Here is a 21,656-nt window from a genome sequence, read left to right on the forward strand (position 1 = left end):
TATTATTCAGTATCATTTAATCTTTTCAGTAAACATCTTTTTGTGTTCAAACATCTTGTGTTCAAGTCTTTTCAGTAAACATCTTTTTGTGTGTTGTAAATTGTGTAGCCCTACTCAATATACAACTTTCATCTACATTCAGGCTTAATTCATTCAACAATATTCTAGAGATGACAATTGGTCTGGTGACGCTCCCATGTATGGCCATTGAGGGTTATTGTAAATGTAAATAAGAAACCATGTATTATTCAGTCTTCTTAGTATCATTTAATCTTTTCAGTAAACATATTTTTTACAATAGCAATATATCACACGGCCCTACTTCCTCTAGTGAGTGTGGTCAGTGAATATGAAGGTGCTGTAATGCAGGTTAAAGAGCTGCCACTGTGCAAATAATAATGCAACAAGGAGAGAACCACAACTTCCGCTCACAACAAAGTCTTCTGTCACCATGGGGCAGCCAATCAGATCTAAGGAGCAGATGAATGGTTTGGAGGTTTTTGGATCTATTCCGGCGATCACAGGCTCGATGTAGTATGGCCCAAACCTGATGAGAGCATGACATATTTACCATTTATGCAGGTATTTGTGCCTACTGTAAGCAGCTTAAATGTGGACATGGGTCTATATTAAGTTCAGTGCACTCACCTCTTCTCGTACAACAGGTTGGACACCATGCTCATGAAGGTCTTGGGCTTGTTCTGGCGACCCTCCTTCAGCTCGTACAGGTTCAGTCTGAATTTAAGCCTCTGGGATCTACACACAAGGCAAAGACGTCCATCAATCCTCAGATATTTACATTGAATTCAGTCATCACAAATCTAACTTATTTCAAAGCTATGGATAGCAGAATTTTTAATAACGTTTTCTCCCCTATTTATTGGAATGAATAGTAATACTATTCAACTACAACACTTTTGTTGTTGGTATAAACATTATAGGTGTAGTATTGTACTTGACACTCCAGGCTTCCTCTAAATGAGAAGTCTTACTTAGTCTAGATCTGAGAGTTGTAGCTTTATAGAGTTGTAAATCAATCCTCTCATCATAGTACCCTGGTGTTCACAACTGTTTAGCCACTTTGAGAGAACAAGGTGGAGGTCTACACACTCACACTGTCTGAACATCAGTGGCCAGTCCTGCCAGTCCAATATACAGCTTATCTCCCATGGGGAAGATCTTCTGGAAGTCTGTGGTGACCATCTGAGCCTGGATGCCAAACCTCCGGTCCGCTGCTATCGCCACACAGTTCATCCCTCGCATGGCCATGACGGCCCCTCCGTTATAGGACATAATAGACTGGATGAAGAAGGAGAAACGTAAGAAGAGTTAAGTTAGTCAGAGCTTAAACCATTGATAGATCAAACAACTGATTAAAGAGACAAATCAAACTATTTAAACATAAAGCTCATTTTTAAGCACATTCATTGAAATTAAAATTAAGTTTAAGTTGAGGCCCTTCTATACAGCATAACAAGTAAAGAATATCCTAAGAATATGTATTATTTGCAACATGCAAATAAGATACTGAATAATGTTGTCCTCAACATAAATGACTGAAATCTATGTATTTCATTTAAGGACCAAAAACATGACTCAGGGTTATTTCCAACCACCCAAATGTGTAAACATGGAGCATAACGTTCATCTAAAATCATTTCAACGATCAAAAGAAATAAAAGTAAGATAAAATAAAAAGTGTAGTTGTAGAACATTATTATTGAACCAAAGTCTTTATTATCCCGCGTTATACATGTTTAAATGTAAGGATGTATAGTGAAACCTTGTTGCTGGATTGTTAAAGTTTTTGCAGTTGTCTGCTGTCAGTGGACTCACATTAACAAATTGCTGACTAGCTTAGTAGGTTGAAGCTTTAGCTAACCAAACTAGCAATGTCTAATTAACCAAACGTTAGCTGATGTTGACCCAAACGCAACATCAGCCCTTTAAGTGAACCGGATTTATTGAATCATAATGCCATTAAAGTGAATTCGGGGAATGATTGTAACAGTTAAGTTAGCCTACAAGACACAACGTTAGCTCGTGTGCAGCTAGGTAAGCTAAGTATTTAGCATTGCAGCTATGCCCCGGCTACCATCACAATGAAATGTTTTGTATAATTAACTACAACATTGAATATATTGAAACGTTTAGAGTTGTGAGATTGATGTTACTTGCAACCCCAAACTTAAAATATGTTTTCATTGAATATTTGCTAAGTTTAAGCAGGATGGAGAAGTCTATAAGCTAGCTGGCTACCAACATTAGCTTAGCCATCTCTTGTAACTGTTACCCTTAAATACTAGTTACATTTGACCATTTACCTAAAAACACATTGGCATGTGATCTAATATCTGGTGCTCTTACCATTGTGAGTGTGTTGTGATTTTTTCACGATATCTGCGGCGTGCAGGTTCATTTAATTGTTTGACATAGTCGGTGTCCTCCATGATTCCTGCGTCAATGAATGATTGCGTTTTCACTTCCTGACCTCCACATGAATTTGCGCGTCGAAGAAGTCACTTGACTGAAACCAAGCTATCAAGGAACAGATCTGATTGGTTGCATTTCTTTTCTAAAATGCGTAGTGCAAGGTCCGAAAAGGACAAACAAATCAACGTAACACTGTTTATTACAGATCAACAACACAGATACGATTCTCATTTATAAAATGTATTTACATTTTATTAAATTGTATTTATATAATTAAATCGATAAATGTATTTTTTTTATCTGAGTTATCAGGGTAATCTCTGAATACCTTGAAGGCCCTGACGGTTCGCCACTGGGTTTAGGGGATAGGAAACACTCACATTTAAAACATATAATAAATAAATGGGGGAAAATTGCTTGTGCCCATAATGTGTGTGCATTAATATATATATTAATGCTGCCCATTATGGGCAGCATTAATAATAAAATAATAAATATAATATATATAATATAATATAAATAATATATATATATAATATAAATAATAAAGCTCTTCTGACCTTAGCTGTCATGTGGGTATACAGGACTGTCTCAGAAAATTAGAATATTGTGATAAAGTTCTTTATTTTCTGTAATGCAATTAAAAAATGGGCAGGTGCCAGATCATGCTGGAAAATGAATTCCTCATCTCCATAGAGCTTTTCAGCAGACGGAAGCATGTAGTGCTCTAAAATCTCTTGGTACACAGCTGCATTTACTCTGGGCTTGATGAAACACAGTGGACCAACACCAGCAGCTGACATGGCTCCCCAAACCATCGCTGACTGTGGGAACTTCACACTGGATTTCAAGCAACTTGGATTTTGCTCCTCTCCAGCCTTTCTCCAGACTCTGGCGCCTTGACTTCCAAATGAAATACAAAACTTGCTTTCGTCTGAAAAGAGGACTTTGGACCACTGTGCAACTGTCCAGTGCTTCTTTTCCTTAGCCCAAGTCAGACGCCTCTTCCGTTGTCTTGAGTTCAGAAGTGGCTTGACCATGGGAATACGGCTATTGTAGCCCATTTCCCGGACACGTCTGTGAACAGTGACTTTTGATACCTGGACTCCAGCTTCAGTCCACTGTCTTTGAAGCTCCCCCAAATTCTGGAAGCGACTCTTCTTCACAATGCTGTTAAGGCTGCGGTCATCTCTCTTGGTTGTGCAGCGTTTCCTGCCACATTTCCCCCTTCCAACAGACTTTTTGTGGATGTGCTTTGAAACTGCACTCTGTGAACAGCTTGCTCTTTGAGAAATTTCTTTTTGTGTCTTACCCTCCTGATGGAGGGTGTCAATGACGGTCCTCTGGACAGCAGTCAGATCAGCAGTCTTCCCCATACTTGTGATTTAGTTTACTGAACCAAGCTGAGTGTTTTTCAAGGCTCAGGAAACCCTTGCAGGTGTTTCGAGTTAATTAGACGATTCAAGTGATTCGTTGAACACCCTACTAGTATACTTTTTCATGATATTCTAATATTTAGAGATAGGATATTTGAGTTTTCTTAAGCTGTATGCCATAATCAGCAATATTAAAATAATAAAAGGCTTGCAATATTTCAGTTGATTTGTAATGAATCCAGAATGTATGACATTTTTGTTTTTTTAATTGCATTACAGAAAATAAAGAACTTTATCACAATATTCTAATTTTCTGAGACAGTCCTATATATACCCACATGCCAGCTAAGGTCAGAAGAGCTTTATTTAACAGCTCGTCTTATGTCTGTGACCCCTAATGTTGTAAATTGATAAGCCTGAGACATTCACTTGTCAAGATTCAGAGACAAATTTTGCAAATATGGCAGTGGCCATCGATCATCTTAAGATAAGATATACTTTTAATACGTTGGAAACATTTGCGTTACATCAGCATGTGTAACAGTTGTAAATATGCAGTGGTGTTTATTTGTAAATCATTTAGTATAATCACACAAATTCTGTGTTTTATATTTAATAATTCTGTGTTCTTTATATATTGAATGTTCAATACCTGACAAGGTCGGAGATGAACAACTTGGGTCGCAGGTTCCTCAACAGTGCATTTCAAGACATCTATCAATATGTGTGTATACCTCCACCATTAAACTGTCATATTCTGCACATTTCTTATACTATCTACATACATCTTATAAGAGTATAATACATATGTATAATATCAGTTAAAATAAGTGCTTAAACATACAGTAGTTAACATTGCAGGAAAGCAATATATTAGTACTTTGTCAGGCTTAATATTTATACCCCCAAAGCTTTTTTCTTATTCAAAATAAGACCTTAACCTAAAGTATTCTTTAATGTTTAAATAAAGCCTGATTAGTTTGTCTGTCTGTGTCTGTGTATCTAATAATAAAAATAATACATTTCAATAACGTGCTTTAACCACTAGGTGTCCCTTTCTATCAGCTGTGCACCGTTATGGTGTAAATATACCAATATACCGATTGGATCAAATATAAAAGTCAGCCGAATTAGTATTGATACTGCAAGGAGTTGACCGTCCGTCAACATGTGACCGGTTGGGAGTGAGAACGTGTTATGTACAGAGTTATTGCAGTGGGCAGGAATGTTTTCCTGTATCGGTTCCTGTGACAGCGGAGCTGCAGCAGTCTGTTGGAGAAGGAGCTCCTGTCTGTCCAGGTGGGGGGGAGGGGGGGGGTTATCTGTCTGTCCAGCTGCAGGTGGAGAGGATGGGTGGGGTTACCCATGCTAAAAAATAGTGACAGTTAACAGGTAGAAAGGATGTGTGTTAGTTGTCTCACAAAAATACAGTTTGCCAAACCCAAATAAATGGTTCGAATGACTGCTTTCTGGCTGTATCAAAGGATAAATACTGGATCAAGTTGTTGTCCCACAAGATTTGGATGGATTGAAAACAGTCGCTGTAAGTTGTTGTTAACTTAACTGACTTTATTAAATGAGTTGATCCAAACTCATTCCATATAACTGTGTTGGTTATAAGGAAATGTTAAGCTCTCCATTGATACAAACATTTTGTGTACACAATACTGTGAACTGTGAAGATAGAGTGCAAGCATCTCACCTTCACAAAGGTACTGATAAAAAGTGCCTATCTTGTCAAGGTAATCCTAGGCATAGGCGGTCAGTGTGCAGCGAGGAGTTAGGATTTCACATTTGACGTCCTTCTTCCTGGTCTCCTTGCCAAGAAGCAGCACTGGTTTAAAGCCAATGGCATGGAGTTTCTCAAGCTGTAATGACAAAAATAATATATTTACTGTTTAAAGAAATGGAAAGGAAACATCAATAACAACTATATAACTAAAACTATAACATTACTGATAACAGCATCTAGTTGTATGCCATTCATAAACCTAGAGGCTGAGTTAAGCTTTTGCAGAATCATGTATTTACCAGGAAGGGTTACACAGTAGAAGCAGAAAATATTTTATAGACAAACACAAAATACAAATAAATCATTATCCTGAGTCCCATTTCAAACCCTGATAATCTTAAAGTTAAAGTACAATAAGATACAAATGTGTGACCACTCAACAATTAACAGTTAACACTTATAATGACTATTGCATAATTAAAAATGTAACACAATCAAAGCTTGACACTGTTGAAATTGAAATTGCGTGCTACGATGTAAAACGTTCCCGTATGTTGTGGCTGCAGTCGTAAGAGTAATATAGAGTAGTAACATACAATTATGTAGTCTTATTAAAGGTGGGGTAGGTAAGTTTGAAAAACCGGCTCGAGATACACTTTTTGTTATATTCCATGGAATGCTCTTAACATCCCGATAGCAATGAATATCTTAAGTGCTTTGACAAAAAATCCATAGAAAAATGTCATCTGTGGAAGCCGTAATACTGTAAAAAGCACGACCAATCATCTGAGCCGGCCCGGCTAAAGTAACTGGATGGCCTACCTGCCTGTCAGCCTTCCATCTGTGCACAAACTTATCTCGTGCCCTCATTGGTCATGTGCGCGTTTGTGTGTGTTGGAGGAGGGGCTCTTTAAGGAAGTGGCAGATTTTCTCCGGTTGTGTATTTTCAAATTCTAGCGATCTCGAGCCGGTTTGTCAAACTTACATACCCTACCTTTAAGGTCTAAAAGTGTGTACATAAGCAAGAATGGAACACAACATGGAAGTGAAGGAAGTGCTCTCTTTATTTAAATGTGTAGTTAAATTAAAATAGTGTCCCTTGGCTGTGAAAGTTAAGAGTAGTTTTAAAATTGAAAGAAAAGAGAATATTAAATAATACCTTTGCAATAATATCTATATTTGAAGTTGATATCAAAGTGTATATTGGTTAATAAGATACAAACATCATTAAGAAATAAATGTATATAAAAACAACATTCAACTTGATCCTGGCCCAATATATTGGCAAACAGTCAGGGTCCGTCTGTGTCAGTTCTTTGGTTACAGCTTGGTGTGTCCGGGCCTTAACATACAGTAAAAAGTGTACATACCAAGACGATGGCTTCATCCTTGATGGAAGCAATAGAGAACCGCAGTGACGCGTCGTAAAACCCGGAAATAAACTTCTTCCGGTTCCTTCGCGAAAAACCAATGCAAATTCTCCATAGGATTTTGGAAAATAGCTCGAAATAAGGTCTGTGGTTGACACACATTTAAGAGAGGGATCACGTTTTGTTCAGCCGGATAATCTCCACATGTCAACCCTACTTTTATAATTTTTGAATCATAAATCTAGTCGCCAAAAGTGAAATGCTAACGCTATAAACGAACTACAAGCCAGTACAGCAGCAGGGTCGCACGACTTCAACGTCACGCCAACTTAAGATCGTTTCAACTGACTTGCACTGAAACTGCACTTTGAACACTTTAAATATATTAACATTTTAAACTGTATACCCCGGTTATCTAGGCCCTTTTTGTTTTATATATACATGTCACACTGGGAAACGATATTTCGATATTTCTGGATGTATAACACATGTAGAATTTTTGACAATAAAGCTGAATTTGACTTTAGCGTGCTTGCATATTTTAACAAAGCTTTTCATTTTAGCCACACTGAATTTAACTAGAAGTCATGGCTGTGTCAATTACCAGTCTGATATCGTTTTACAAAGATGACAAGATAGAGGAGAGAACCACTACAAGTCAGGACACGTTACAGTGCAGCCTAGATGAAGGTGTGCTTACCGGTGTTGTCAGGGCTAGCATGAGGGACCAGGTTTATAGTGTCGGTGAGTAGTGATAGCAAGAGTACCGTTAACCTTTTAAGACCGAGTTAATTTATTCACATTAATTTCCATCAACAAATCAATTGTATGTGTCACATGAAATCTTTATTAGGCAAGGCAAGGCAAGTTTATTTATATAGCACTTTTCAACACAAGGCAATTCAAAGTGCTTTACAAAAAATGAAAGACATTAAGAAAATGGCATTTAAAATCAGTCATTAAAAAGAAAAGCTAATAAAATAAACATTAAAAGAAAAAATACATGGATAAAAGTTACAGTGCAGTCTAAGATATGAATAGTTCAATTAAGAGCAGCGACAAAAAGAAAAGTCTTCAGCCTGGATTTAAAAGTAGTAAGAGTTGCAGCGGACCTGCAGGTTTCTGGGAGTTTGTTCCAGATATTTGGAGCATAATAACTGTACGCTGCTTTACCATGTTTAGTTCTGACTCTGGGGACAGAAAGCTGACCAGTCCCTGAAGACCTGAGAGATCTGGATTGTTCATAATTTAGCAGGAGGTCAGAAATGCATTTTGGTCCTAAACCATTCAGTGCTTTATAAACAGCAGCAGTATTTTGAAATCTATTCTTTGACACACAGGAAGCCAGTGTAAAGACTTCAGAACAGGAGTGATGTGATCCACTTTCTTAGTGTTAGTGAGGACTCGAGCAGCGGTGTTCTGAATCAGCTGCAGCTTTCTAATAGATTTTTTTGTGAGACCTGTGAAGACACCATTGCAGTAGTCCAGTCTACTGAAGATAAAAGCATGGACACGTTTTTCCAAATCCTGCTGTGACATTAGTCTTTTAATCCTAGATATGTTCTTTAGGTGATAGTAAGCTGATTTAGTAACTGTTTTAATGTGACTGTTGAAACCAATAACTAATTTAACCCGCTGACAAGAGAGCCCACCTCCGAAGATCGTGACTGGCTGAGGGACAGACTTGGGGGCAGGTTCTCAGGAATTTCTTGGCTTCTCTCCCCCGAGCCAGAAGAGGAACACTACAGCTTGGAAACACTTACTGTTCCTGAAATTATCAAATCTGTTGGGCATCAGGGACCTGAGGCAATTGTGGCAAGCATGGCATTGTCTGAAGAGCAACAGAGAGCAATTCAGGTGGCTACCACTGGCCAGCGAACCAACCCAAACTGGCATTTGTTCAGGAAAGGAAGGTTGACTGCCAGCAACTTTGGAGCTGTCCTGAGGTCAAAGCGTGTGACTGCTTCCTTTATTGCCAGGGTGCTAGGGCAACAACAGGCCCTTGATGGTGTTTCGTCTGTACAGTGGGGGACTATGAATGAATGTGAGGGCGTCAGGGCATTCACCACTGCAACTCAGATGCAGGTCCATGAGTCAGATTTGTGGCTCTCCCTATCAGGATTGTTGGGGGCATCTCCGGATGGTCTGGTAGGGTCTTCCGTTGTGCTGGAGGTAAAGTGTCCCTACGGAGCCAGGGAAATGACAATTAGTGAAGCATTGCAAATCAATGGCTTCTTTGTCAGTAAGGAAGGAGAAACATTCAGCCTGCGTGAGGAACATCCTTACTGGCACCAAGTGCAACGTCAGCTTCACCTCACTGCAAGGAAGAAGAAATACAAAAATTGTGAATTGTTTTTAATTTACATTTACTCGCCTTTGCAATGTTGTGGTTGTTAGAGTGTTAGGTTTCCTGTCAGCTCGTCTGTTGGGAAGATATAAAATATAGTTTAATGGAAGTCACACCGTCACATATACTGTAAGAGCATTAAGACATACAGTACATAGGCTAAAACAAAACATCTAAAGATATAACCTTGCACTTTGATAAGTCTCGTGAACATTTTCACTATTTTGACATTTTTATAGATGAAAATTGAACTAAAGAAATAAATGGTAGATTAATCCATATTGAAAATAGGTGTCAGCTGCTACACTAATTATAATAGTTATATTTCTTAATTAATTAAGATAAGATATTACTGTATTGATCCCAATTTGGGAAATGTTTGTGTTGCAGCAGCATAACAAGAAAAACAAAATATAAGTTATTATACATACAAAAGTATGTGAGGGATGGAATATTAAATTGAATATAAATGTAAAATGTACATGTGATTTTACGTCCAAGAGAAGCTATGGAGCAGAGAGTTCTCTGCCAGCCTGAAGTGATTTGTTATTAGTTCAATATGTCAAACTGATTTCCCTGACTACAATCTTTAGTTACATGGTGAAACGTTATGCTGCTTGTACTAATAAGACTTATCATATAAGCCACTGTTAAAATGTGTTCTTTATTCTCGCGTCCAGGAGAGAAGCTTTAAAATGAGACTAAATGGAGTCTCTGAAAAGATTCAAATGGGATACTTTAATTAAAAAAGGCGCGGTAGTGTTACAGACAGAATATTGTTCCGTCAGACAAACAGCTGTGGTCCGGTTCTCCTGAGCAAGAAGAAGACACCGGATCTCTCCTCCGGCGCTGCTATATATATCCTCTGCTGGCTCCTCCCCGCCAGCCGGCTCACCTCGTCTCCAATGTCCGTTATTGCATTTAAACAGAGGATAGGTTCTTTTCACATTCAATATATGCTTAACACGCCGTTTCTCCTCATATTCTCTTTCATCACTTTTCATTTAACACATTCTAAACGCTGTAATCAATACTCTAAACAATACTTCTCGGCTCGTTTGGTTGCCGGTCATTCCGGATGTTGTCACATGCTACTCGTCTGTAAACAATAATGTATTCAAATAAACTGTACCTTCATTTAATATTCAGCATGGTAATATCTCGACATCTATCGTTGTAGTGTTAAATCAGTAGGTTTCGGTTTTCACCACACCAAGTCATTTCGCTCCTCAATTCACCTCTTTAGGAAATCGTATATTAACCACATGCTACATGCTAACCGTAGATGAAGGATTTTATGAATAAAAGCTTAACTGCTTGTGCACAAGAATTTCTGGTTTTTCAGTATAAAAGAGCGTTTGAACTGACGGTATGTTTAAGCTACATTATACCATCAAAACATTGATTTTAATTTCTAACAGTCCCTCCTTACACACCTAAAAGGTGTGTATAATACTGAAATCAATGAGTTCTTCATCTGAACTTTGCATATTACATATCTCATATTAACAAACATACAATCAAATGGAATGGTTTCACAGCCGGCTTTACAAAAATACAAAATAAATTCTTGTCTGTGTTCAAACATAAAAGTTGTCCCTTGTGCATAACTTCTAGTGTTTACATTCAATATCATTCTTCAAAATAGCAGCAATGGCTTGGTATCAGAACATTTCTTCCTCCCTCCTTTCACAGAAACCGTTCTCATACCACGCTCAGTGTTAAGGCACTTGTTTTTACAAAGTGAAAAGAAACAAAACCATTTTAGAATAGCAATGATTTATACAACATGAAATCTACCATATTAGAATAGTATAAAGTAATAAAGTCAAATAAAATGGACTATCTTAGAATAGTGTAAAATTAATTGGAATAATAAAAATATTAAAAATATGCTATCTTGGAATAGTATGAAGTAAATTGAAATGGATTCACTCCATTTTAATTTTGCTCACTTCTTCACATGATTTCATCATTTAAAGAATCACATCGGCTGGACATTCATTGATCAATCTCATCTCCGAACATCCATATCATTTAAACTAACTCATCATTGTCATCCACATCTGTATACGGGGTGGGTCGTCTTGTTCTGCTAGCATTTGTAACCGTCTCCTCCTGAGAAATTTACCCTCCCTCCTTTCATACCATTTAAGGTATGAAAGTAATATGTTCTCTAGAGGGGGCCGTTGTGCGTTCTACTCTGGGGTACGGCATTCTAGACAGTCATTTCTGGGAGAAGATTTTGGTCAGTTACAACAGTTGTAGAGTTTCATCACTTAAAGGTTCCTACTCATTACCTTTGGGTGGTCTGTTCTAATGCAGTGATAAAGTCCCTGAAATGGTGTGAAAACCGGTGGAATATCAATAACTCATTATACTAATTTATTTTCAATTATGGTCTACTTAAATAACTATGCTAACCCCTTTTACAGTGTGTGGAACCTTGGGTGCCCGAGCATGTGATAATTACTCCCTCCTTTAACAAGGATTTTAAAAACAGAAGTCATTTCATTAATGGTTTGTAGTTTAATTCAGGAATTTACACCTATGGCAGATATGTTTCTCCTTTAAATAACATCTCTAAACGTCAGGTCATCTGGTGAATGGATGACCTTTAGGAGCTGGTGGCGCTTGTCTTTTAAAACTCATACTCTGGTGCCGTGCGCTCCCTCTGAAGCTGCAAGTAAGATTTAAAACATCTGCAGGGTGGGTTGAGCGACCCCTTCTCCCTAAACGATGTTTGTTGTAACAAATATGTACCATCACAATGAGTGATCCAAGGCCCCGCATGTATTACTCCCAACTACATTAGTTTTTTTTTTTAAATTAAACTTTGCTTTCGCTCTTTGCCCAGTGTCATTTTAAAACTCTACATCTTGGACGAAAAACAAATGTTATTTCCACCTTAATCTTCCCTCCTGAGGTAATAACCATGCTACAATGGAGAAATCAATACTCTAGATTGGAACACCATCTTTGGCTTGGTACTAGCTCTACCTTTAACATTTTCCATACAAATAAAGATTTGTCTGCTTTTATAGAGTGGTTACTAAAACCATTCCTTTAAACTGTAGGTCTATACTGTAACAAATTAAATCTTCCCCAAATTCACACATGAATAAAAAAACTCTTAAAGAATAATTTGTTCATATGATGAAAAGATTGAATAATATGTTCTACCCTCAGTGTGTTTTTAGGGTTATTTAATAGTTTCCTCTTTTTTCTTTATAAATTCACCAATTGATTAATTCATGGCTGATAAATCTTTTTCTTTACGTATTTCTCGTTGGTGAATAAGTGTGTTTATGTGTAAACTCACTCACTCCCGTTTTCCTTCTCTCCCCCTCTGGTTGTCGCCACGACCCCCTCACATTCTGCCGGACCATGCCAACTCCTCCGTTCTTTCCTCTCCTCCGTCCACCTTCTCCTCAGTCCATCCGCTCTTGGATCCTTCCGCTGTAACTCTTCTCAGTGTCCCATCTGCTTTGCTTTTCATCTCCTCCTTTACAGTCTCTACTTTGTTGCATGGAGGGCGTATTCCGCTCTCATGTCCCACACTCTGCTCTTGTGCCCAAATCTTGTGGCTCAGCTTGGAACTTCATGTCCTGTGGGGGACCGATGAGAGTGTGCCTTTTTATGTCACCTGGTTTTGGTTCTTGGTGCCTCAGGTGGAGATGGTTCTGGATGCAGCGTTGGAGTTGTTGGTTCAGCTCTGGTTCTCTGTCTGTTCTATGGAGGAGGAGGAGTCTTCCGTGGTGAGGTCTTTTGTCTGCTTGGACGATGGGGTCGTAGCGTTCTGACAGGTGGAGAGAGAGAGATCTCGGGAGGCATTACGTATAGTTAAATTCTAACACACTGAGGTAAAATAAATCCAACCTTTTCCACTCTATTTTCCTAACCATACTATCCATCTTAGTTGTTAAATGCCATCTAAACACAATTCATGTCTACTAATAATTTTACCATATCCCTAAACATTGCCTTCACCCACTGTAACATGTTTATTCCAATTAACTCTTTCAGGAAACCATTTTCTTCTATACATTTAAATACCTAGATGTTTCAAGCACCACATATTTCACACACTATAAAAGAACGTCTCCATATTTTCTCCATCACTTTAAATCTCACTGTTATTTAGAACCGTAGTAACTTTTGTGACTGGACATATCTGCAATGTCGCCACTATCTGCTGGGGAATCTTGTTCATAGAGTTTGTACGTACAAAGCTGTACTTGTGGGTTAGTAGCCTGTGTCTAACAATCATTTTCAATAATTGTGCTCAGGTCACCGATCGGTTGTTCATAGCTTAACAGGGGGTGTTTCTGGTACAGACTAAAACATGGATCCAGTGTATTTAGAGATTCCCCTAATCTGTAAATCCCCATCACTTACATATCCCAATCACTTAAACCCATCTCATCATTTGATACAAGAACTGCATATAAGGGGGTGAATCATCTTGATTATAACCGCCTCTTGTTTGGGACCGAGTATTTCTAACTCCTCCTCTTGTTGCTCAGCTGATCTTTTGGCTCTGGGGATAAGTGAAAGTCTCTGAAACCCAGCTGGAGTCTTGTTAGTGATGTGGGCATTCTATGAGTGAACTAATGGATCCATGCCTTACATAATATTGTACTCCCCTTCCAACCAGAAAGGTGCCAAGTGTAATGAGCACAATCAACAATGCTATTCTGACTCTTATCCCTAGGGGACCCCACAATTGGTTTGGCTTTGTTCTCATCATCTCTATTTTAAACCTGGTTGTGTCCGTTACAGAATTTAAATAATGAGTACAAAAATAACATAACAAATTGGACTCTTTTTACAGATGTAAAACAAAAAATAGGTATTCACATTAATGTACAATCTATAAAAATCTATAGACAATTTGTCTTTTGAGCTGTTTCTATCTTTATCTTATTTCTATTTATTGTTTTGTTCCAGCTCTGCCAAATCAGTCCTAACTCCCAATAATGTTCTGGAAGTTGCCAGTGAAGGGTGACAATGTGTGAGGTGGTGTCAATTTGCTCCTTTTTCTTTACCTTTAAACCGGAGCGCGTGTGAAGTTTGTTACAACCTTTCACGCTTCCGTCCACCGGGGATCAGCCCACTGTCTTTTGTGAACTTTCACCCTCACCCAATCACCTGGCCGAACAGGAGTCTCTTCTGGTGTCTCGTCTGGTATCTCTGTAGTTTTCCTAGCCTGTGTAGACAAAACTTGCATAATATTACTCAGAGTTCTGACATATTCATCCACTTCTATTTGTCTAATATCTAAAACTGGACCACTCCCTCCTTGGAGAAGGCCCGAGCTTCGGCATACCTCTTGTTGACTACATGTTATTATTTATTAACTACAACGTCACTGAAATCAACATATCTGTATAATCATGACACTCCCTCCTTTGAGCATAAAATGCTCAATTAATATTGCAATGATTACCCTATTCTGTACAGGACATGTAAAACTCATAACGTTGCATTAAATAAATATAACTTCTCCGTGTACCCACAAGGGGTACAAAAATATCGTATGATTTATGGTTTTCTGATGGTATAAATGTATATTCACTATAAAAAAAATCAGCAATTAGCACTTCTAATAGTTTACTTGTTTCAATAATGGCTTTTGTAATGGTATTATGCGTCATCGTTGCTGCGAAAAACAATACCCCTGGTGTCGCTAATGCGTCTCAATAACTCTAGGATTAGAGGATTGGTTGACACTGCTGAACTAACATATGATAAAATAATATTTCTCCAAACTGGAGGGAAAATATGAACTATTCTCTCAGAGAGTGACCTGCATGAAGGGCTGGTGCCCCTCACTCAAATGAGATATTGCCTTACGCACAACACCACAAATCAGTAAAGTTACTCAAGAATAAATAAATAAAGACTGATTCTTGAAACTGTTAAAGCATCGGATCTGATTTTTACCCTTTCCTTGATATCTGCAGTTGAGCCTGGCCCTGCGTTTAGTCTCAACTTAGTTTGTTTTGGTGACATGTTCTCTAATTATTTATTAACCTATCAAAGATGAAGCACTAATCCTCTGACTAGCACCGTCGTTGCTGTTCGTCCGAACTTTAATTTAATTTTTTTTTTTTTTTTTTTTGCTCAAAGTTTTATTATTTTTATAGATGTCTTTTTTTTTTTTTTTTTTTTTTAAGTTTAAGGTAAAATATTAATAAAGTTAATTAATATATAAAAAATATGCAAAATTAAAATATGAAATGTTAAAATAAAGTTGTACCGTGTATGGTTTTGACTTTGAAATATGAATTTGGTTCAAAATCACAATGTTATGGTGTTTCCGCTATTTGGGTAATAATTCTGTACTACCACCAGAGTGCGCTATTTTAAATTCCAGCTTAATCCACTAGGGAATAGCTGTTTCAAAACTGACTCGTTTTTGACAAAGGAGAAACGTAGTTTCCTCAAAAATATCTTTAAAATAGGAATTTACACTATGGTTAAACAACACAACACATAACCGCCAAAACACATTTGCAAAGAAGAATATTCACAATGTTATGGTGTTTCCGCTATTTGGGTAATAATTCTGTACTACCACCAGAGTGCGCTATTTTAAATTCCAGCTTAATCCACTAGGGAATAGCTGTTTCAAAACTGACTCGTTTTTGACAAAGGAGAAACGTAGTTTCCTCAAAAATATCTTTAAAATAGGAATTTACACTATGGTTAAACAACACAACACATAACCGCCAAAACACATTTGCCAGCAGAAGTACTTCCAATAGTTCTAACTCTAACAAGAAGTATGATGTTCTTTAGAAGATGGAATGCCCAGCCTCAGTGTGTTAAAGCAAACAGAGTACTTCAATTAGCATTTCATGAAATGGTGACTGCCGTGGCTCACCGTGAACATGAGGTCAAGACAAAATGGCAACTGGTTTTCCAACCTTTGACCTGAAGAACAAAGGGATTTGAGAAAACACCTGGAGTTGAAATTGGTGAGGTGATATTTTGTCTAGTAAATTCAACACACAACACTGTAGTTTAAAATAACATTTCCATTTAGTTTACAATGATAAATGGGCCTCATACCCTTACGTCATAGCCCTCTACCCATGTACGTAAATGTTTTGACTTTAAGAGCCAGTATGGTCATTTCTTCTGTTTAAACACGCTATTTATGGGACAAATAGGACGCTAAGCAAACACAATTAGAAGAATATCGTCTATCTAACGCACGAATGTCGCACTTCCTGCCGTAATCCACAACGCAATGTCTTGAAAAACAGAATGGTGTAACCACTGAGAGCTTCAAACTACTCAGGCCTTTTCCTTGAAATAGGACTTTTTTAAAACAGCCTCACGCTGTTGTTACACAAAACACTCACTCCAATAACCTTAGCTTCAAACTTTGGCTGTGTCTTTCCCTCAAGCAGTCCCGACTGCTTAATGGCCTAAAACCATTCACGTAAAACGTAAAACGCCACAAAAGACACATATAGTGATTGGCCTCTAGCCGACATGTACTAACAGACAAACGAATAGCATGCAGGGTTAAATAGAAAAAAAGAAATTGAACTCACCCTGCCTGTAACAAAGCAACGCCACGTGGTAGGCTACCAATATTTATCAATTTAGGCTTGTTTTAACTTAAATTGCACAGCTATTTTCAGGATCCGCTGGCCGCCGTCAAACACACAGAACTAACATTGTCCTACATTAACTATTGAAGAATTCGATATAACAGGTTTCTCCATACCTAGTTGATTTGAGCTCTCTGTGTGCTGAACGGATGCCAGCGGGTCCAGCAAGCAGCCTGCTGTAGTCTCTCCCGGTTTTGCGAGATCCTGGGCTAGCTCGCCAATTGTTAAAATGTGTTCTTTATTCTCGCGTCCAGGAGAGAAGCTTTAAAATGAGACTAAATGGAGTCTCTGAAAAGATTCAAATGGGATACTTTAATTAAAAAAGGCGCGGTAGTGTTACAGACAGAATATTGTTCCGTCAGACAAACAGCTGTGGTCCGGTTCTCCTGAGCAAGAAGAAGACACCGGATCTCTCCTCCGGCGCTGCTATATATATCCTCTGCTGGCTCCTCCCCGCCAGCCGGCTCACCTCGTCTCCAATGTCCGTTATTGCATTTAAACAGAGGATAGGTTCTTTTCACATTCAATATATGCTTAACACGCCGTTTCTCCTCATATTCTCTTTCATCACTTTTCATTTAACACATTCTAAACGCTGTAATCAATACTCTAAACAATACTTCTCGGCTCGTTTGGTTGCCGGTCATTCCGGATGTTGTCACATGCTACTCGTCTGTAAACAATAATGTATTCAAATAAACTGTACCTTCATTTAATATTCAGCATGGTAATATCTCGACATCTATCGTTGTAGTGTTAAATCAGTAGGTTTCGGTTTTCACCACACCAAGTCATTTCGCTCCTCAATTCACCTCTTTAGGAAATCGTATATTAACCACATGCTACATGCTAACCGTAGATGAAGGATTTTATGAATAAAAGCTTAACTGCTTGTGCACAAGAATTTCTGGTTTTTCAGTATAAAAGAGCGTTTGAACTGACGGTATGTTTAAGCTACATTATACCATCAAAACATTGATTTTAATTTCTAACACCACACAGGTTTTAATAGGATGTATTCATTATCTTTACTTATGTTACGGTCTTTTCAGCAGCGCCATCTCTATAACGGCGATACAGTCACTACCCATTATTTACATTTCACCGTGACATGGACAAAAATGTAACGTCAGCTTACCTCATGGCACGAATCCAGACTCTCCTTTGGAAAACATTGGCCGGGAAACGATAGAACAAGCACGTTTCATGCGAAGACCTGTGGCTGCAACCTGGAGCAAAGCAACAAACCATTGCGTAGCTAACTAGTAGCGCTAGCTTTAGCTAACGTTAGCCAACGAAACGAACTGCCGAGTAAAATTGGAAAACACTGGTAATTAATTATTCTATAATTTGTAAAACTACGGTGTTAAAAACGCCAATTTCAAAAATACAGATTCTAATGGTCAGATATAGATATACAGATACTAAAGATAGGCAGGTACTTGCTTTCAAGCAGAACACAGGGGAAAACAAACTTAGCGGGAGTGTTTACATGTTCGGCGTAATGACGTACAACGGCCTCGACAATTTCTGTAGTCCTATTCAGCCATTCGGTAACAACCATCGTTTTTCAGACACGTAAACTCTTCAAAAATCCCCAGTGGGGTCACTGCTGATGTATTTAATGTCGTAGAACAAAACGTCAATTACCTCTTAAATTTGTGTCAACCACAGACCTTATTTCGAGCTATTTTCCAAAACCCTATGGAAAAAATGCATTGCTTTTTGAGGAAGGAACCGGAAGTGCTAAAAATGCTAACTTACTTCCGGGTTTTACGACGCGTCACTGCGGTTCTCTATGTTGTGGTTCTTCTTCCGCCCTGACACCCAACCCCCTCGCTTCTCATCAAACCTCTTGAGCTTCTTCTCAAGGCGCGTTTTTTTTGGCTGCTCCTTAAGGCAATGTCCACAGATCTTCTGTGCACAAAATAAAATGTTTTGACAGAAGGGACATGTCTTTTTTGTAGACCCACCTGACATGATTAACACGGGATTACAAACAAACAGACAGACAGACTGACAAACACAGGAAAGTAGAGAAGTACACAGCATAGATAGAAGGGTGAATAAAGAAATAGATGATAGATATAAGAGAGCTAGATAGGGAGATAGGTTGAGTTTGGCTCTTAAAAGTGCCGTTGGTTTTATGATGGTGTAGATCAAAGTATGGGTTTGTGGTGTGGGAGCTGCAGGAGAGAACAGAAAAAGTGAATTATGTAGTGAAACTAGCTTTTTTAAAATGCACATTGTGACGGTTTAACTACTTTAGACAGACTGAGTTCATTTACGTGTTTCCTGTTTCATACGCGTAACAAGCACAGGGACGTGGACTAAGCCCCTTTCAAGTCACCTCTAGAGTCCCCCCTCAAGTCCCTACCCAATGTCCTGGTCCGTTGGAGGTTCCATTGGGGGTCCTGCCAACTCCATGTCCTGTCCCGTTGGGGGTCCCGCCGACTACTCTACTGCCGGAGGTCCTGTCAACCCTATGTCCTGTGCCGTTGGGGGTCCCGCCGACTACTCTTCTGCCGCGGGTCCTGCCAACCCAATGTCCTGTGCGGTCGGAGGTCCCGCCGACTACTCTTCTGCCGGGGGTCCTGCCAACCCTATGTCCTGTGCCGTTTTACTTTTGTAAAAACCTGGAAAGGAAGGATTCATTTCATTTCATTTCAAACCTTTATTTAACGAGATTGGTCCCATTGAGATCATAGATCTCTTTTTCAAGGGAGACCTGCAGCATATAGGTTCCACATGAAACATAAAACAATAAAGGACATCATACATTATATTTACAGATACATTTACATAGTTATAGACATTTACAAGTGCCCATAGTATCAACAAGTATTTCATTTAGCCTAGCTTTAAAAACATGCAGAGGAATGAGACTGCTCAGTTTCAATTCTTGCTGAAGATTGTTCCAAGCAAGTGGAGCTGCGCACATAAAAGCTGTCTTACCTAAGACAGTCCTTGCTCTTGGCACATCTAACAATAGTACATCATGCGATCTCAGACAATAGCTGCTTGCAACTCTCTGTGTTATCAGAGAGCAGATATAATACGGGAGTTTACCCAACAAAGCTTTATATAAAAATGTGTACCAATGTCTGAGCCTCTTTACAGTAAGTGATGGCAAACCTGCCTTGGCATACAGGGTACAGTGATGAGTAAGTGCTTTACAATTTGTGACAAATCTCAGTACGCTGTGATAGGCGGCATCTAACTTGTTCAGGCAATAGGCAGGTGCATTCATATACAACAAATCACCATAGTCCAGCACAGGTAAAAAGGTCACAGTGACTAGCCTTTTCCTGGCCTCAAGTGAGAAACAGGACTTGTTTCTGAAAAAGAAACCTAGTCTAACCCTCAGCTTTTTAAGCAGGTTATTGAAATGAAGTTTAAAAGTGAGACAATCATCAAGCCAGATACCAAGGTATTTGTAACAGGTAACCACTTCAAGTACTTGTCCTTGCATAGTAACAATATCTAAAACAGGCTCTGGTGTCTTTTTAGCTTTTGAAATAGCATTACCTTGGTTTTATCAACATTTAAAAGAAGCTTAAGCTCAGAGAGCTGAGTCTGAATAATGTTAAAAACAGCCTGTAATTTAACACTAGCCTCCTTAATGGAGGGACCTGCACAGTATATCATGGTATCGTCCGCATAAAAATGTAAAGTAGCTTCATTCACATTTTCACCTAAACTGTTGATATATATGGAGAATAAAAGTGGACCTAAAACAGAACCTTGAGGAACACCATTAGCAATGTTTAACCACTTAGAAGACAGCCCATCAAAGTGAACACATTGGGACCTTTCAAAGAGGTAGTTCACAAACCACCCCACTGCATGGCTGGATATGCCAATACTGACCAGCCTCTGCTTTAAGATGCGATGATCGACGGTGTCAAATGCTTTGGAAAGGTCTCATAGTCCAAAACAGTTAACAGCAGAGGCGCGGGAAGGTATTTTGAGTGGGGGTGCTGAGGTGCTGGACTCCAGTGAACACTATTACGGGCACTATAGAGCACGCACAAAAAAACTCCCCACACGCAAACACATAGTAAACCCGCGACTTTTACAATGAAGGCTCGATAATCAGCTCACGGCATATAGGAAGGGGTAAAGTGCTATTTTTTTACGAGTGGGGAGCGGACCTCACCTCCTCTAGGGGGGTCAGGGTGGATGCTCCCCCGGGAAGATTTTTTTTAAATATTGAAGTTAAAAGCATCAATCTGGTGCACTTTGACAGCAACATTAAGAGATCTATGGATACATCTCTCAACATCCAGATGAAACACAACTGAAAGCAGATGTTCTTTTTCTTTATAGATATTTTACAAATCACTCCCCTTTCAAACTGTATTTTTGTTTTACTGCCATATAGTATTTCATAACTGTTTTTCCTTTATTCTCATTTTTTTTATAACTACAATGATCATATGAAGGTGTGCCGCTGCCGCGGAAATAATCTTCTGAATAATTTTTGACCAAACCGTTTGAGAATCACTGAGATAACTTAGACTAAAGTTAACTATCTAAACACTCAGGCTCAGGTGAGCTAAAGGACTCTCTCTCAGTCTGAGAGGAGAGCTCTCCTCCAGCTTGTTGTGGAACAAACAGCTCCGTATGTCCGTTAGTGCAGCTAGCTAACCAGATGCTAACAACACGGTCCCTGCTGCTGGCACCGGTCCCTCTCTCTCTCCCCCTCTCTCACACACACTAAATGCGCTATTTCCGCACACACACAGATCCGCGAGTTTGAATGACACA

General features: G+C 38.8%; 1 protein-coding gene and 1 long non-coding RNA gene across 2 annotated transcripts; both read right to left on the reverse strand.

Annotated features, from left to right (window-relative positions):
• On the reverse strand, window positions 1–2,522 carry LOC307039600 (proteasome subunit beta type-3-like). Its single transcript, XM_079681838.1, has 4 exons — window positions 2,368–2,522; window positions 1,115–1,299; window positions 649–756; window positions 1–547 (listed from the first exon to the last, which is right to left on the reverse strand). Exons 1-4 carry the CDS (start codon window positions 2,368–2,370, stop codon window positions 328–330), a joined length of 516 nt encoding a protein of 171 aa, XP_079537964.1. The 5' UTR covers window positions 2,371–2,522; the 3' UTR covers window positions 1–327.
• Window positions 2,523–9,976: 7,454 nt separating this feature from the next.
• On the reverse strand, window positions 9,977–20,265 carry LOC307040964. Its single transcript, XR_013808642.1, has 2 exons — window positions 19,264–20,265; window positions 9,977–19,072 (listed from the first exon to the last, which is right to left on the reverse strand). It is a non-coding gene; the product is annotated as an uncharacterized lncRNA (long non-coding RNA).
• Window positions 20,266–21,656: the final 1,391 nt, after the last annotated feature.

The sequence above is a fragment of the Notothenia rossii genome (assembly GCF_949606895.1).
Source record: "Notothenia rossii genome assembly, chromosome: 5".
Classification (NCBI taxonomy): domain Eukaryota; kingdom Metazoa; phylum Chordata; class Actinopteri; order Perciformes; family Nototheniidae; genus Notothenia; species Notothenia rossii.

Excerpts from the sequence above, each read along its gene's own strand:
- LOC307039600 (XM_079681838.1), bottom strand. Across the intron at positions 757-1,114 it reads GCCACTGATGTTCAGACAGT|ATCCCAGAGGCTTAAATTCA; the intron begins GTGAGTGTGTAG and ends CCTTGTGTGTAG. Across the intron at positions 548-648 it reads AACCTGTTGTACGAGAAGAG|GTTTGGGCCATACTACATCG; the intron begins GTGAGTGCACTG and ends TGCTCTCATCAG.